At 36.7% G+C, this 18,826-nt stretch overlaps 1 protein-coding gene across 3 annotated transcripts in view; it reads right to left on the bottom strand.

The window, feature by feature from the left end:
- The window catches only part of FUT8 (fucosyltransferase 8), a 242,547-nt gene that overhangs the window by 63,254 nt on the left and 160,467 nt on the right, over positions 1–18,826 (bottom strand). For all 3 annotated transcript variants that reach the window (XM_080924792.1, XM_080924791.1, XM_080924793.1), the window contains one exon: positions 3,953–4,067. In XM_080924792.1, coding sequence (XP_080780918.1) covers positions 3,953–4,067 — 115 coding nt within the window. The remainder of the gene's footprint in view (positions 1–3,952; positions 4,068–18,826) is intronic.

The following is an 18,826-nucleotide window of genomic DNA, read 5'->3' as shown; positions in this document are numbered from 1 at the left end:
TATCTGGTATTATGGGAGGAGAGGCTTGTTTCACTTTTATCTATCCTGACAGATTTTATCTCTTCACATCTTTAAGTTGCATTCTCTTAACAGCTATTGAACATTTTTTCCTATGCTTATTTCTAATCAATATATCTCAAATGAAGTTGTCTGTTGAAAACTTACGCGTATTTCTCAATGAGATTGTTTCTTGCTATTGGAATGAGAGGTTGCAATACATGTTACATACAAGACTTTGTCTAATCTTTGAATTGTAAAGATTTTTTTCTTCTCTGTGACTTCTCATTCTCTTTAACAGGGTAATAATTTGTAGATCAAAGATTGTAGTATCGGTATTCAATAGGAGTAATGAGAAATTTGTATTCTTCAAATATTTTCTTTAATCTTTCATCCAAATTTCTCTTCTGGGCTTCAAGATGAAAATATAAACATGTTTTATTCCTGTTTCAAATGCCCCTAGGTGTCTGCTAACACCGTCATTCACTGCTGCTCCAGGGCTTTACCTTCCTGTACCCCTCTTGGCTACAGCTACTGTTCCAAGCCCCTGGAAGTCTCTGCTTTCACTACCAAATTTTCCACTCGGTTTTTTTTTTTCCTTCTATTTCTTCACTGAGGCTTTCTATCTTATTTTTTTTACTTGTTTCAAGCCACTAATTGTTAGTAGGGAGTTTGTAGTGTTACAGTTTTTGTAAAATCTTTGTAAAACAATTCCCAATATCTGTGCTGTCTCTTGTGGTGTCTGCAGATTATCATTCATCATTTAAATTGAGATTTTCCTGGTTCTTGGTATGATGGGACTCTAATTTTATTTGCATTTCCTATTTTAGTAAGCAACCACATTGTTTCGATCCCCAATGAATGTTTTTGTGATCTCTTTAAGACCTTGGTTCAAATGTCAATGTAACTGTTAAAATCTTTTCAGCACTGTAATGAGATCATTTTGCTTTAACTGATCACATGCATGTGGGAGCCTGATTTTACAACTTGTCACTAAATCATATTTATGACATAATCAGTTTTAGAATTGTAGAATCCTTTCTAACTTCTGGGAAACTTTTAGAATAAGATGTTGAACAAATACACCAAAGGTTGATGAATCCCAATTACAGTTTGGCTTACATTCAAGTAAGTTAAAAGAGTAAGACATTCTTTAGGTATTCTGGTACACTCTCTGATAAACTGGGTAGAAGTGACAACTGCATTATTACCAGTTTTTCTATTTCTAGAACCACGAATGTGAACCACTTCATATGCAATTCTTAATAAGTCACAGAAAATCTTTTTATTATTGATAATTAAGATGTGATCATATAAGAAATAAACTTAAAATATAAGTAGTGAGATATAGAAAGCACAGTGTTGCAAATTCAGAAGCTCGTTAAACATGTCAAAAATATCTATTTTCTTGCCAAAAATGTTTAAACTGTGAAATCCCTTTGGCAAGAACTTTGAATGGAGTACAGCTGAATGGAGTAAACCATGCCTAAAGTAAACTTATTACTCAAATATAAGAATTATAAAGACTATTGCCAAATGCTACCAAATTTTAAAATGAAGTAATAAAAGCAAATGACATAGTAATGTACGTAGAAAACTGGATAAAAACTGCAGAAAATTTACTTGACCTAGTAAGTTACTTTGGCAAAATTGCAACATATAAGACCAATATATAAAATTCAACTGTATTTTACATACTTGAATACTAAAATATTCTTATTGTAGAATATGAATAAAATGTGAAGCATTTATGACAATATTTTGAAAAGAAGAACAAGGTTAGAAAAATCATACTATCCAATTTCAATTATCCAATGTGAAGAAAAGTAGGGCATGATGGTGTGTCTCAAGGAAAACAAAACAAAACAGTGATAAGCATCCGAGGAGTGACAGCTGATGTTGACCCTGCCCATCAGAGTGTGTTCACTGCCACAAGCATGCACCACACAAACATGTACACAGAATAGGACACAAAGATGGTAAATAACCAAATAAAGAGATATCCAACTACAGTCAAAAGAAAATACAAACTAAACCGATGGATTACTATTAAATGCAAGAATATGACTGACTATACCAACTGTTGGAGAGGATGTGGGAGAACTGGTTAAGAATGTAAACAGGGACACCACGGTAGATCAGTGGGTAAAGGTGCTTGTGCATGGTAGAATAGAGAAACAGTTACAGCAAGCTGTCCTCTGATCTCACATCCATAATCTAAGAAAAAGAGAATGTGAATGGTATACCCATTTCTGAAACCAGTACCAGACGGTGTCCTAGAGTTGAAAGGAGAATTAAACACAAGCCCCAATCCCTACGCCAGGAACTATCTCCAATTAATAACCACTTACAAATGAAAATTTAGTTTTCTCCAAGGGAGTCTCACTGGTGAAACAAACTACTCTAAAGAGTAGACTGCATGTCCACTAGTAGATGGCTGACAAAAACAAACTCAAAAACATCTGTGGAGGTTCCTTGCTTCCTAATGTCATGTCAGGACTCTTCCTTTCCTTTATGTTTAATTTTATTCATTTTTATTTTTTATATTGCACATATATTATGACTTCAGGTTTTGTGTTTTTATGGGATTCCTCAAGTGTGCTGATGAGTGTGTCTCTGCATCTACACCTGTTGCTTATGCCTTTAGGGGGTTCTTTTCCTTCTGTTTTTATTTTCTCTTATTTTATTTTTATTATGATCCCTTAGATGCCTGTTTTCTAATGACAGACAAAAAGGAGATAAATATAAATGGGAGGGGAAAGGGGAGGAACTGGGTGGAGAAGAGGGGGGGAAATCATAATCAGGGTATACCTGGGTATTATGTGAAAAATATTTATTTTTAATTACAAAGAAGAAAAACATACTACGTACAATATTTTAAGGGCTGGTATACTTGTTCTAGAATATTAAAATACACCAGTATTTCCTCTATCACATTATTCCCATTAAAAACCAGAGGAGGTACAATAAATTAATTTTCAATAAAGATAGTGAAGCTAAAACTATGACTACCTGATGTTTTCTTTATCTATTAACTGTTGAAAATATTCGATTCCTGAGCATCTGAATTATTACAAAAAACAATTTATTATAGAAAACAAAAGTATTATGAATGTGTCTACTTAATGAGTGAAAAATCTAATAAACTTTCTCAATCTGAAAAAAAAATACATCATACTCTGAGGTATTTAAAAAAAGAATAAAAGCATATGCCCATTTAAACATTTGTAATAGATGTTCAAAAGAGTTTATTCATAATAGCCTCAAACTGGAGATAATTAAGTATCTCTCAAAAGGCAAAAATAAATAAATCAACAGTGGTGCATCCCTAAATGTAGCATGATTAAAAGTAATGAAATATTGCTTACTTTTATAATACCAAAGTATAGAATGTAGCCCAAAGAGTAGATTTTTAAAAAGAGAGATAAAAATGAAGCAAGTGGCAGGTACTTGTTATAGTGTGCAGAGCTGATGATAACCTGACCATAGTTTAAATACATTGGCTCAAAGTTTAATGAATGTGTGGAAGCTCACAAACCACTGTTATTTCTATTTTATTAGTAAAGGAGATGACCATCTGTCTGCAGCTCATTGAATGGAGATCTAGTTGATAATAGATAATTACTTCCCCCTTGTAGGAGGTAAAATGGTTCTCATTCTGAGACTCCTCTAATGAATAGTCATGGGACTATGAGACTAAGAGAACACACCAACACCAAGTTGGTTTTTAGTGACCCCTTAAACACCTGATCGCCCCCATTTAACTATATGAAAACAGATGCTTAAAATATACAGAAACATGTCATGGACTGTCCTTTGAATAAATATATAAGGTAAGTAATTCATTTTTCTAGAAAGCACCAGAAAAACTTTTTAAAAGCAAAAGTTATTTTCACTTTTTATTTTATTATGTTCTTTTCCACTCAAGATTTATTTCTTAACCTAAGCTTCTTACCTGGAGATACGTTATTCTGCGCTGGACCAGCTCTGTCAGATCTTTGGCCTCTTTTTCACGCCAATCCCCTGCTCCATCTGTTTGACTGAGGTAGTATAGATCTGTCATGATAGACCTGTGAAAGTAAGCAATATTGGAGGTTCACTTATTTTGATTGTTTCACTGGATTACACAAAACTATATAGGAGCTAAACTGAAAGATTAATGCTCAGGTAGAGGATGGATTTTGTCTTTTATTTTCTACTAATACTATGAACCTTAAAATTTAACTCTCTACCATCCACAATTCATCCCTAAAGCAATTCTTTTTGGCCTAAAAGGACACATAACTTTCCCCACAAGCCAATCAAGCACACCAACAAAAACAAACAACCAAAAAAAAACAAACAGAAGTATAAAGAATGTAACCCAGCAAACATGGCTGGTGTGTGAATCCACCGTGTCCTCACTGATCACTTCATACACTTCTTAACATTAACTGGGAAAAGACGAGAGGAAAAACGACATAAATCACATGCAATGTTCTAAATAATAAAGCATTAACCAATTCTTTCTTTAAAGAAACGAGCACTAAGATGTTAGGTTGTGTGAGCCTCTGTTGCTTTTGTTTTTTCAAGTTTGTGATGTTTCATAGATGTTCATGTCTCCCTTGTACAAAGGCCATGCTAGTCTCTGTGTCCTTAAAGTTTCAGTGTGCCTGCTTCCAAAGAGAACAGCCTCTGTTACTTGTGTAGCAGTAAAGGTGATTTAAGCAGTAAGTAACGAAATGGGTGTGGCTGTTCCAATAAATCATTATTAACAAAAGTAGGAAAATAGCCAGATTTTTTACCTTGGGACATATTTGCTGTACTCACATCAAAATTAATGTGATGATTAAGATGCGTTTTTAAAATTGAACAACTTTATTGTAAAAAAAAAAGATAAATGTACAGATTTTAAAAGGATTTTTGTATAACAGTATATGAATACATTTTTGTCAGTACTTGATTTTTCTTAAGGTTAGAAAGTATGCCATAAAATCTTACTAGTTACACTGAGCATAAAGTACATGTATAACAAGATATAATCTGGAAATAGTGAAAGTTTTCATGGTGTGTAAAGATTAAGCATAATGATTTTTCATTTTTTTTTTTTTTTTTGGCCTTTGTTTTTCTTGAACTTCAAATAGTCTGTAAGTTATTTCTGGAGTGTTCAGAGCTTTTTGGGGTTAGTATTCAATTATCAGTGACTGCATATTATGACTGTTCTTTTGTGACTGGGTTACCTTGCTCAGGATGATATTCTCTAGATGCATCCATTTTCTTAAGAATTTCATAAAGTCGTTTGTTTCTGATAGCTGAGTAGTACTCCATTGTGTAAATATACCACAATTTTTGTACCCATTTATCTACTGAAGGAGATCTGGGTTCTTTCCAGCTTCTGGCTATTATAAATAGGGTTGTTATGAACATTGTGGTGCATGTGTCTTTGTTGCATGTTGGAGCTTCTCTGAAATATATGCCCAGAAGTGGAATAACTGGGTCTTCAGGTAGTACTATGTCCAATTTTCTGAGGAACTGCCAGACTGATTTCCAGAGTGGTTGTACCAGTTTAAAACTCCACCAGCAGTGGGGAAGTGTTACTCTTTCCCCAAATCCTAGCCAGCATCTGCTGTCATGTGAATTTTTGATCTTAGCCATTCTGACGGGTGTGAGGTGGAATCTCAGGGTTGCTTTGATTTGCATTTCCCTGATGACTAAGGATGTTGAGCACTTCTGTAGATGCTTCTCAGCCATTCAATATTCCTTAATTGAGAACTTTTTGTTTAGCTCTGTACCCCGTTTTTTAAAGGGTTGTTTGATTCTCTGGTGGCTAACATCTCGAGTTCTTTGTATACCTTGGATATTAGACCTCAAGCAGATGTGGGGTTGGTGAAGATCTTTTCCCAATCTGTTGGCTGCCATTTTGTTTTCTTGACAGTGTCCTTAGCCTTACAGAAACTTTGCAATCTCATGAAGTCCCATTTGTCAATATTTGTCCTTAGAGCATGAGCCATTGGTGTTCTGTTCAGGAAATTTTCTCCTGTGCCTGTGTGTTCTAAGGTTTTCTCTACTTTCTCTTCTAATAGTTTCAGTGTACCTGGTTTAATGTGGAGATCTTTGATCCACTTACACTTGAGCTTTGTACAAGAGGATAAAAAAGGGTCTATTTTCATTCTTCTGCATGCTGAGTGCCAATTGGACCAACACCATTTGTTGAATAGGCTGTCCTTTTTCCATTGAATGTTTACAGCTCCTTTGTCAAAAATCAAGTGACCATATATGCGAGGGCTCATTTCTGGATCTTCTATTCTATTTAATTGATCCACGTGCCTATTTCTGTACCAGTACCATGAAGTTTTAGCACTATTGCCTTGTAATATAGCTTGAGGTCAGAGATGGTGATTCCCATAGATGTTTTCTTGTTGTTGAGGATGGATTTCGCTATTCTAGGTCTTTTATTATTCCAGATGAAATTGCACACTGCTTTTTCCAACTTTATGAAGAATTGGATTGGAATTTTGATGGGGATTGCATTGAATCTGTATATTGCTTTTTGTAAGATGGGCATTTTTACAATGTTGATTCTTCCAATCCATGAGCATGGGAGATCTTTCCATTTTCTGAGATCTTCCTTGATTTTCTTCTTCAGAGATTTGAAGTTCTTGTCATACAGGTCCTTCACTTGCTTAGTTAGAGTCACTCCAAGTTATTTCATATTGTTTGTGACTATTGTGAAGGGTATCTTTTCCCTAATTTCTTTCTCCGCATGTTTGTCCTTTGAATAGAGGAAGGCTACTGATTTGTTTGAGTTCAGCCACTTTGCTGAACTTGTTTATCAGCTGTAGAAGTTCTCTGGTAGAATTTGTGGGGTCACTTAAGTGCACTATCATGTCATCTGCAAATAGTGATGTTTTGACTTCTTCCTTTCCAATTTGTATCCCATTGATTTCCTTTTGCTGTCTAATTTCTCCGGCCAGGACTTCCAGTACTATGTTGAATAGGTCGGGGGAGAGTGGGGAGCCTTGTCTCGTCCCTGATTTTAGTGGAATTGCTTCTAGTTTCTCACCGTTAAGTTTGATGTTGGCTATTGGTTTTCTGTATATCGTTTTTATTATGTTTACATATGGGCCTTGGATTACTGTTCTTTCCAAGACTTTTAACATGAAGGGGAATTGAATGTTGTCAAATACTTTCTCAGCATCTAGTGAGATGACCATGTGTTTTTTTTTTTTCTTTGAGTTTGTTTATATGGTGGATTACATTGATGGATTTCTGTATATTAAACCATCCCTGCATCCCAGGGATGAAGCCTACTTGATCACGGTGAATGATTATTTTGATGTATTCTTGGATTTGGTTTGCAAGGATTTTGTTGAGTATTTTTGCATCAATGTTTAGAAGTGAGATTGGTCTGAAGTTCTCTTTCCTTGTAGGGTCTTTGTGTGGTTTAGGAATGAAGGTTAGTGTGTCCTCGAAAAATGAGTTAGGTAGTGTTCCATCTGACTCTATTTTGTGGAATAGTTTGGAGAGTATTGGTATTAGGTCATCAATAAATGTCTGATAGAATTCTGCTGAGCCCATCTGGACCTGGGCTTTTCTTGGTTGTGAGGCTTTTGATGAATTCTCCTATTTCTTTAGATGTTATGGGATTATTTAGATGGTTTACTTGGTCCTGGTTTAACTTTAGTATCTGGTACCTGTCTAAGAATTCATCCATTTTCTCTAGATTTTCTAGCTTTGTTGAGTATAGGCTTTTGTAGTAGGATCTGATGATTTCTTGAATTTCCTCAGTTTCAGTTGTTATGTCTCCACTTTCCTTTCTGATTTTGTTAATTTGGATACTCTATCTTTGCCCTCTAGTTAGTCTGACTAAGGGTTTATCAATCTTGTTAATTTTCTCAAAGAACCAGCTCTTGGTTTTGGTGATTCTTTGAATGGTTCTTTTTGTTTCTATTTGGTCTATTTCTGCCCTAATTTTGATTATTTCTTGCCGTCTACTCTTTTTGGGTATATCTGCTTCCTTTTGTTCTAGGGCTTTTAGCTGTGCTGTCAGGTTGCTGATGTGAGCTCTCTCCACTTTCTTTTTGGAAGCACTCAGAGCTATGAGTTTTCCTCTCAGTACTGCTTTCATTGCATCACATAGGTTTGGGTATGTTATGTTTTCATTTTCATTAAATTCTAGAAAATCCTTAATTTCTTTTTTTATTTCTTCTTTGACCATGCTTTCATTTAATAGAGCATTGCTTAGTTTCCATGTGTTTATGGGCTTTTGGTTGTCTTTGTTGTTATTAATGACCAGCTTGAGACCATGTTGATCTGATAGGATGCATGGGAGTATTTCAATCTTCTTATATCTATTGAGGCTTGTTTTGTGATTGATTATATGGTCAATTGTGGAGAAGGTGCCGTGAGGTTGCTGAGAAGAAGGTGTATTCTTTTGTTTAGGATGAAATGTTCTGTAGATGCCTATTAATTCCAATTGCTTCATAACCTCTGCTAATTTTACTGCATCCTTGTTCAGTTTCTGTTTCCATGATCTGTCCATTGATGAGAGTGGGGTGAACCATCAGTTATTTTGATCATAATATGTTAGATTTCCTTGCAATAAATTAAAATACTCTGTAAATTACAAAGAGATAGCTTAGAACTGGTATATATTGCATTAAATAGAACCAATGGCCTTCACTTCATTTTAAAGAAAGTAAAAGAGCATTCCTCTTTCTCCAAAAAGCCCAATCTGTCAGCAAATAAATATATAACTAGTTACTTACTATTAATCCCTATCAGTAATGATACTGACTAAGCTACTATCTTTCACACCTGATTATTATAACAGCTCTTTGACAATTCTCCCAGCTTCCAGTCTTGCCTATGTGTAGTTTATCCACAGTGGTCAGATTAATATTCAAAAAACACTTATGTTTTGCACTTAATACTTAGTTGACCTTTCAAATCACTCAAGAGTCAAGGGCAAAGTCACTATTTTGACTGATATGACCCCATACAACTTAGCCCATAATTTCATCTGGTCCCTTCCTAATGGTTTCATTGTTTATTTCAGTCACAAAACCAACCAAATATCCTTCAAATATCATTCACATATCATAGTCTCCATAAAGCTTTCCTAGATTAACCTACTTTTAAATAGCCAACATCCTAGAATCCTCCCTCAGTCTGGCTCCTTCCTTCTCTCGTTTGCTCCCTTTCCATTTCCTCCTTCAACTCGAGGGTCCTGATTCTAAAACTCACAGAAAGTTGTTTTACACCATTTACAGTATGAAATCTGCAGAATAATAATTATACAGCTAAAAAGGAGTTACTGGGGGGGGGCATCCAGGAATATGTGGTAAGGGAGGCTAGGCCTAAAAAGTTTCTAGTACTCAGTCCCCTGTAAGACCCTGAAGAATAGAATTGACCAATCAGAAGAACCATTTAATAAGTGTTGAAATAAGTTTTCAACAACTGTGAGATAATTATCTAGGCCTGAGACTTGGTAGCTCTTATTTCTGATTCTTAATTAAATGTTTGTTCATTTACTAAATAAATACTGGCAAATTACAGAAAACCCTTTGGACCATCAATGATCATACCATGGATATATGATAACACATTTAAAATACAAAGCAATTTTTGGTTTGAGAATGACAGTTAAAATCTTAAATACAGTTTATACTATTCAGCCTAGGTTATTAAAAGAATGACTTTGAATGTGCTTTGAAACAATGGGTCATTTCCAAAGGATTTTAGGTTTATTGGTATCAATATTACCTACTTACAGGACACTTTGGAGCTTAGCTATTACCATTTTCACACTTTTTGAACATCGTGAGAATCTAAAATGTAGTGTTTTATGAGTTTTTATACTTTCTATTATTATTTAAGATAAAAATAATTTCATATAGAAGAAAAATTTAACTGCCTCTTTAATAAATCAATCTTCTAAGTTATACAAAGAGTACTTTCAAATATAATTTTTTCATATTATCAAACTGAACCCCCTCTGAACTGTTATACAGCCCACAATGCTCTTTTTCTATCATTGTTGTTACTGAGCTAAAGTTACTACTTTCCATGGCTCCATTGTGTTTTCTGAGTGTCCCCAAGGGTCCACTCCTATTAAAGTCTTAAATCTTCAGGTCAGGGTGTTGGGAGGTGATAGAATGGGAAGGGTTATCTTAAAGGAGCTCCTAAAGTTTCTGAGTGAGGAGCACCCTCAAAAGAAGCTATGTGACAATATTCATACTCATAGTTTGTCTCTCTCTACCTGTACCCACGTCTCTCTTCCTGCCTCTCTCCCTCCCTCTCAGACTCCCTGTTTGGCCATGTATGCTCTTCCACACACATCTCCACCATAATGCTGTGAGGACTCCTGCTGAAACTGAGCTAGACATTACCAAGCCTGTAAACAAGTCTCTTATCTGTATAAAACTGGTTGTTTCCAGATATTTCACTGTAGTAATGCAAAACTGCTTAACATACTGACCACATGGAGTTATGATTTGAACTGAGAAGCACAAAAACCTTTAACTATCTCTGTGTTTTAAAGCTCAGTTGGAAATTTACAATATTTTCAGTTTTATAAACCTCAGTCACAACACACTCATAGTGCTACATATCTCATAGGCTTTATATTCACTCATTTCTCCTACTCATCAAGTAGTAATGGTCATGAAACCTATTGTAAGTCTCAGTGTTAAATAACAGTGTTACTGCTGAAGATGGCACAGTAGAATTAAAACCCAATCTATTAGCAAATGCTTATAGGAGAAAAGAAGTAAACCCAATTTGCTCTGTCTGGCTTTAAAATTAAAGTGAACATGTGTGTATATGTACATGCTTAGGGAAAAAGGAGTAAGTTTTATTGATATTTATAACTTCTATTGGGGAAAAAAACACACATTAAGCCTAATTTGGAAGAAAATCTCTACAAAAATGTTGTGGCTTACCCTTTCTCCTCTTTATATGTATTTTTTTCTTAACACAGGCTCCAGCAACACAGTCCAGCCTGGCTTCAAACTTGTGACTTTCTTGCATCAGTCTCTATAGAGTGCTGAGCTAATGGGTATTTGCCTCTACCTAAGGTTTCTGGTCTTAGAAATTAACAATTCTGTAAAATTGCAAACAGAGTTCTGAATTTATTAATGAATTGGCAAATTTAAAAAGCAGTTTATTTTTAAACCTACTTATAAAAATACTAAGCCTTGCCAATTCATTTTATCCCAACTTCTGTGGAATTCAGAATGATCAAACAACTAGATGACTAAAGGTAAGAAAAGTGCTCAAAATCATTTGACATGGGAAAATGCAAATAAAACTACAATGTGGCAATCATTCCAACTCTAATTAATATCACACACACACACACACACACACACACACACACACACACACGGGTACACATGCGGATTTAAAGAAAAAAGAACTCTCAGATTCTTGGTAGGAATATAGATCAGTTCAATCACATGATCCAGTTATCTCACTTCTAAATACATACCTGGTATCTGTAGGAAATATAATCAGCATATCAAAGAAATATTTGCATACCCATTTTTATTGTTACATCAGTAACAACAACTAAGGAACAAGATCAATCTAGATGCATACCCTTACGTAAGGATGGGAAGAAACAAGAGTCTTAGTTAGGGTGTCTACTGCTGTGATGAAACACCATGACCAACACTACTTAAGAGAGGAAAAGGTTTATTTGACTTACATATCCCAAGTCACAGTTCCTTAAGGGAAGCCAAGGCATGAACTCAAGAGGGCAGGAAACTAAAGGTAGGAAACTGAAGGCAGGAACTGATGCAGAGGCCATGAAGAACTATTGTTTACTGGTTTGCTCAACATACTTTTTTTCATAGGGCACCCAGGACCACACTAGGACAGCGGTGGCACCACCCAGAAAAGGCTGCTCCCTCAACTAATCAATCAATAACTTACAGAATGTCTTACTGGTTTGTCTACACCTTGAGCTTATGGAGGCATTAACTCAGTTGAGACTCCCTCCTGTCAGATTATTCTAGCTTGAGTGAAGCTGACATAAAACTTGCCAGCACATTAAGATATTGTGAATAAAAAACAAATTTTTAAAACTTCCTTATTTTTTCATTGATGACATAATTGAGACAGACCAGACAACCCCTTCCCCACCATCAAATTTACACAGGTGGTGGTGGGGGAGAGGAATAGACAGGAGTGATGGTCAGAGGGCCAGAAGATGTAATGTGCAACAGTGAGGGATAAGGAGCAGAGAGAACAGAGACCTGGTATTTGAGAGGCTACCAGGACTCCGTGGGGAAAACATTAGGCCAAAATGCCCAACAGTGCGGAGATGGGAACAAAAGAGACCACTTCCGGTAGATATTTATGGCCCCCAGTTTAGGCAGGGGACCACCCACCCATCTTCAAATTTTTTAACCCAGAATTATTCCTGTCTAAAGAAAATACAGGGACAAAAATGGAGCAGAGACTGAAAGAAAGGTCACCCAGTGACCGGTACAACTTGGGATCCATCCCATGTGCACACACACCAAATCCTGACACTATTACTGAGGCCACATTGTGTGTGCAGAAAGAAGACTGGCATAGCTGTCCTCTGAGAGGCTCTACCAGCAACTGACCGAGACAAATGCAGATCCTTACAGCCAGCCATCGGATTGAGATCAGGAACCAACATGGAAGAGTTAGAGGAAGGACCTAAGGAGCTGAAAGGAACTGAAACCCCTTAGGAATAACAAAAATGTCAACAACCCAGACCCCTCAGAGTTCCCACAGACTAAGCCAAAAGCCAAGGAACATACGTGGGCTGGTCCATGGCCCCAGAAACAGCTGTAGCAGAGCACTGCCTTGTATATAGCCTCAGTGGAAGGATGAGCTTAATCCTGTTGAAAATTTGATGCCCCAGGGAAGAGCATCCTCTCAGAGGTTGTGTGTGAAAAACTCAGGGAGGAGGGACCAGAAAGGAAGGAAACTTTTGGAATGTCAATAAGTAAAATAACAAAAAAGAAGAAAAAAAAAAAAGACAAGAGAAAATACAAAGCCTACAAATGTAGCCAGTTTTTGAAATGAAGATCCGAGTATTTTCTTTTTTTTTTCAATTTAATTGGATATTCTTTGTATTTACATTTCAAATGTTACACCTTCCCTCTGCTCCCCTCCCTCCTCCATCTCAACTTGATTCCATGAAGGTGCTCCCTCTCCCAATCACTCCCTCTACCTCAGTGCCTTGGCTGATGATGGTGTTGTTCTTCCCATGAGGGTGCAAACCCTTCAGCTCTTTCCGTCCCTTCTCTGGCTCTTTCATTGGGGTCCCTGTGTTCAGTCTGATATTTAGCTGCAAACATCCTCATCTGTATCTGTTTGACTGTGGCAGAGCCTCTGAGGAGACATCCATATCTGGTTACTGTCAGTAAACACTTCTTGACATCAGCAATAGTGCTTGGGTTTGGTGGCTGCATATGGGGTGGTTCTCCAGGTGAGGCAGTCTCTGGACATCTTTTCTTCAATCCCTGCTTCTCTATTTGACCTTGTATTTCCTCCCCTGTTTTGTTCTCTAAAGAAAGACTGGGGCATCCACATTCTGGTCTTCCTTCTTTTTGAGCTTCATAAGTTCTGTGGATGGTTTCTTGGGTATTTTGAGCTTTTTGGGAAGGGGGTGCGGTGAGGGAGCTAGTATCATCTATAAAGGAGAGTGAAATCCTGTCTATCTCACCAAGATAGATGGAACATGGTGTTGAGTAAAATATGACCAATACAGATAGGTAAGTACCACATGTCTCTTCTATATGTGAAGGATTTTAAAAAGTCAACTTTAATATAAAATAGTGCTAGGTAGATGTTGGGAAAGTGGGGTAAGGTATATTAAGGGGGCTAGATTTAACCACTGCACAACATACACATAATGAAGTAACACATGAATCTATTAATACCCACAGTCAACATGTTAGCATAGAAATACATAAGGTGCAGCAATCAGTCAGATTACCAATATATCACACTACTTTCCTCCTACCAAGTTTGATTTTTAAACCTCCAAACCCCTCTCATAATCAGACACTACAAGAAAGTTAAATTTATATTGTTTTGTCAGAAACTCAACAATGTCTAGATGTTACAATGCTACAAAATGTAGTTTTCTATGCTAAAGGTCTGAATAAAATCAGATCGGAAAGTTGTAGCCTATCACTGGGAATTATAGTGATTAAAAAAGCATTCTGCAGAAGCCCTTAGTTTTTCAGGAATTCTACACCTGAGCTATGTTCCCTATAAGATCCCCAAAGCTGGAAATTTCTCTGTCTTTTGCTTTTGTCATGAAAGTGTCAAGAAATCTAAGTGAGAATAGAGGTCAAGTGAACAGTGAGTACAGTGGTTTCATGTAAGGCCATGTAAGGCTAGGCAAGATTAGATACCAGCAAAATAGGGGTATAGATGCCCGGTGACAATGGGTACAGTAGAGTAGACATCAGTCAGTCAGCTATGAGCAAATGATGTCTGTGTTTGCGCTGCTGCACTTCCCAGAGGGATTCTCCTACTAATCATAAAACTATTTATTATGTGAAAAGGGAGGGTGTTCAGTCTGTCTTAAATTTGCTATCAGGGAAACTACAACATAGAAGTTTTCTATTTATTTCTGACTCAAAATGCTAAAACATAAAAACTTTGCTCCAGGGCAAGTACAATTATAATTCATACAAGAATAATCTGATGGTGAAACTTCAACATTCAAGATAAACTTGAGTAAGAGAGATTGCAGCGAAGTCTAGTCCTGGGTTAATATGGTTCACAGACAAAAATAATTTGAAATTTGTCTAAACTCGCTTTTCTGGTTGGTCATTTCTTTGTCAGTTTTATTAGATTTAGAAACAACAAGTCAATTAAATGAGGGTGTTTTCAAAAAGATTTGACTGCAGACTCAAAGAAATATACTCAGCACCTTTCTCTGTGTTGGAGTCCCAGGCTGAATAAAAAGGAAAAAACAAGAGGAGCACCTGCATTCATCTCTACCTCCTGAATGCAAACAATGTGACCTGCATCCTAACACCCCTGACAACATGAGTTTCCTGCCATAGTAGACTGTGCTATCAAACTGAGAATCAAAATAAACTTTTGGTCTTTAAGTTGTTTCTTATCAGGTATCACAGGAATAAGGAAAGAAACTGATACTCATTTTTCCAGGCCTAAGAATAGCTAAAATTAGGTTTAGAGTAACTCCTTCTTACCCATCAGAGATACATTTGGGAACTCTTTTCCAGTGGATGCTTGAAACTATATACACTACCAATTTTTCCCAAACATACAAACCTTCCGTAATGCTTAATTTATAGATAATAAATAGTAAGAAATTAATATGTCTGCCTTCGTACTTGTGGTATTATTAAGCAAACCAAGGACTTCATGAAAACATGCACTACAACATTATGATAGCCCACCTAGTAACAACGACAGCTTCTACGTGACTGTCGGTTACCATATGAGTATGGATTGAATATACAAAGAAATTATTTCCATCCTGGCAAGATGATATGAGATCTCACTGTGCCACTTGAAATGATATGCAATTAAAAACTTGTAAATTGTCCATTTCTAGAATTTTCCATTAAATATTTTTAGATTGTGGTTGACAACGTCTAAAAGAATAGAAAGCAAACAACAGATAAGAGGGTACTACTGTAATTCTGTATTTCAGAGGGTTATTGAACTAGTAAGTACTGATAATGAAGATACTTTATCATTAGTAATTAGCATATAGACAATCCATGGTAAATCATTAGTTTCAATATGTAAATCATTCTTCAGTTTGGACACCTCCCCCCAAAAAGTGATGGAGACGGGAAAAACACAACAATGGGTACCAGGTCCAGCACCTTCTTTCACCTCATCCTCAGAACTACATACAGTTTAAGGGCAGGTGGAACATTCCTTGAAAAAATGAAGAATTATTGTCTCGTAGGTAAACAAAGTGGTAAACAGAACAAGAACAACTTCCCATTAAAATACCTAATGGTGCTCGTAAGTACTAGGAAGACTGTTTATTGTCACTTTGAAATACTTCTGGATGTCTCTAGCAAAACTTTTTGGTCAAAGAAATTCAAAAATTGAGAAAAGTTACAAATATTAAGGATAATAAGAATCTCAAACAAATTACATCTGAAAGAAATTAAAATTGTTCCTCTTTTTTCTCTCTTAATAGGGAGAGAGAGAGAGAGAGACATAAAACGCAAAGGTCTGATCTGAAGAACTCTTAAAAGTTAACATTTCAGCAATTCTTGAACCTTCCAAAGTGACTGGGAAACAAAACAAAGTTACTAGGCCACAATAGCTATGATCAAAAAAATCTTACAATGTACAGGCCCTTAGCCTATCAATCTTCCCTATCATTAGACAGATAACTAAACCCCTTATCTCTAAAGTCCTTTTCCGCCCTCCATAGCAGCCTTTTGTGTACCAGCCAATCCTCTAATCTGGATACTCAGCCAATAAGTATCATTTGTTATTTGCTATTAACAATGTTGCCATTACATACGACTGATAATGAGATAATACAGACTCAGCAAGGGAGAGAGTGCTGCTTCCCAGATAGCTTTTTCAAGAGTTGTAGTCAACACAATTGAGAAATAGATCACAGAGCTATTTGGTTCTGTGAGCTTCCTGTCCTTCAATTTGAAGTTCAATACTGTTATCACTGAAAAGCAGAAAGAAGCTCCAGCAATTATTTCATAAACTGCTAACTGGCAGGATGAAGAAGACAAAAGAATCAAAGTAGTAGTAATTAGGTGGAATACAGCTCTGCAGCAATCAAAGGGTGATAAGACAAAAACCCATCAAGGTATGAATCTAAGCACTGAAAATTCATAGTACCATACAGGTAATAAAAGGACAATGGCAAAAAAACAATCATTCCAAAACATTTACTTCCATCTCACAATTTCAAAGAAAGGGGCTGAGTTCAGTCATGATTAATGATATAAAAACAGCAAAACAAAAATGAGAGAAACTACTTGGCTGAATAACTGTGAAACACAGTGGCATGCAATGACTAGAACGAACTTCACTGGAGACCCATGCAGTGGGGTCTCTGAGATCCATGCAGCAGGGACTACAAGACTTGACGGCATACTTCTCTAACTTCTTAATTCATATTTAAGACTTATTTATTATCTGACATGTGAGTTTTCCCTGTATGTATAAAGGTGCACTGCACGTGTACCTAGTACCCATAGAGGTCAAAAGATTGCACTGAATCTCTTGGGCCTGTAGTTACAGATAGCTGTGAGCTGCCATGAGGGTGCTAGGAATCAAACTCAATTCCTCTGTAAGAGCAATCAGTGCTCTTAACCACTGAGCCTATTCTATAAGCCTCTACATTCCTTAAAAACTATTACTTATTACTAATTACTACGAAGTGACTACCCATTTTGTTAGTAGCAACAGGACCTTAGCAGCTATTAGATCATACATTAACAGTTTAATCAAATAAAATACCATATTGCTAAAATTGTCAGGTAAGCTAAAACCCAGATATAAGAATGGTATTTGGCTTCTAGGCTGTATTCTAGTCTCATATTGGGCACCAATAGTGACTATAAAGAAAAAGGACTTTTTTTTTCATGAATAATCCTGAAATTTAGAGTAATAAACTATGGTAGTCATGTTGCAGAACAGTATCAAGTAGGGAATAAAAGAACTTCTTCCCTACCTTCCTTATTGCCAGTTTTAATCTCTATTATGAAAACAGACTGAGAAGTAGGCCCCAGCTCTTCTCAGATCCAGCATTTAGAGCAGCCTGTCTAAACTGGGTCTGTGCTCTCAGAGACACGCCTGCAGATATTACATCTACAGATGATCCTAACAACTATACAATGCAAAACTAGGACCTTCAACTGCAGTCTGATGAGCCCTGCTCATCCAATCAAATAGTCTATTATAAGCCACAATTACTTGAGATTATCGAAGGAAAGGACACAAGCGGGCTGATAAACAGTAAGATCCAACAAGAAGATGCATGTAAGAGGCTCAGTTTATAAGGATGCAGAGAGACTGAAAGTGAAGGATGAGAAAGACGGAAGTGAAGCAGTAGCGATCGAAGAGGACGGGTGGCAAGACCATGTCAGACAAAATGGTCACAAAAAACAAACAAATTCACTTATTATAACAGAGGAGTTGCTTTATTATGAGACCGTAACATTTACATACATACAAAACACAACAGCACATAGACAAAGCAAGTATATATTTTTCTTTTCTTTTATTGGGTATTTCCTTTATTTATATTTCAAATGTTATCCCATTTCCTAGAACCCTCTATCCCATCCAAGCTCCCCCTGCTTCTATGCCGGTGCTACCCCATCCACCCACACACTCCCCTCTCACCTCTCTACCCTGGAGCATCAAGCCTTCACAGGACCAAGGGTCCTCTTATAAGGCCATCAAATACTACATATGTGGCTGGAGCCATGGATCCCTCCATGTGTACTCTTTGGATGGGGGTTTAGTCCCTGGAAGCTCTGTGAGGTCTGGTTCATTGATACTGTGTTCTTCCTATGGGATTGCAAAGCCCTTCAGCTCCTTCAGACCTTTCTCTAACTCCTCCATTGGGGACCCCGTTCTCAATTCAATGGTTGGCTGCAAGCATCTGCCTCTGTATTTGTCAGACTCTGGCAAAGCCTCTCAGGAGACAGCTATATCGGGCTCCTATCAGCATAAACTTCTTGGCATCTGCAATATTGTCTGGGTTTGGTGGCTATATATAGGAGGAATCCCCAGGTGGAGCAATCTCTGGATGACCTTTCCTTCAGTCTCTGTTCCACATTTTGTCTCCGCATTTCCTCCTGTGAGTAATTTTGTTCCCCTTTCT

This window comes from Micromys minutus, assembly GCF_963924665.1.
Source record: "Micromys minutus genome assembly, chromosome: 1".
Classification (NCBI taxonomy): domain Eukaryota; kingdom Metazoa; phylum Chordata; class Mammalia; order Rodentia; family Muridae; genus Micromys; species Micromys minutus.
This window is presented reverse-complemented; position numbering and strand designations above follow the sequence as displayed.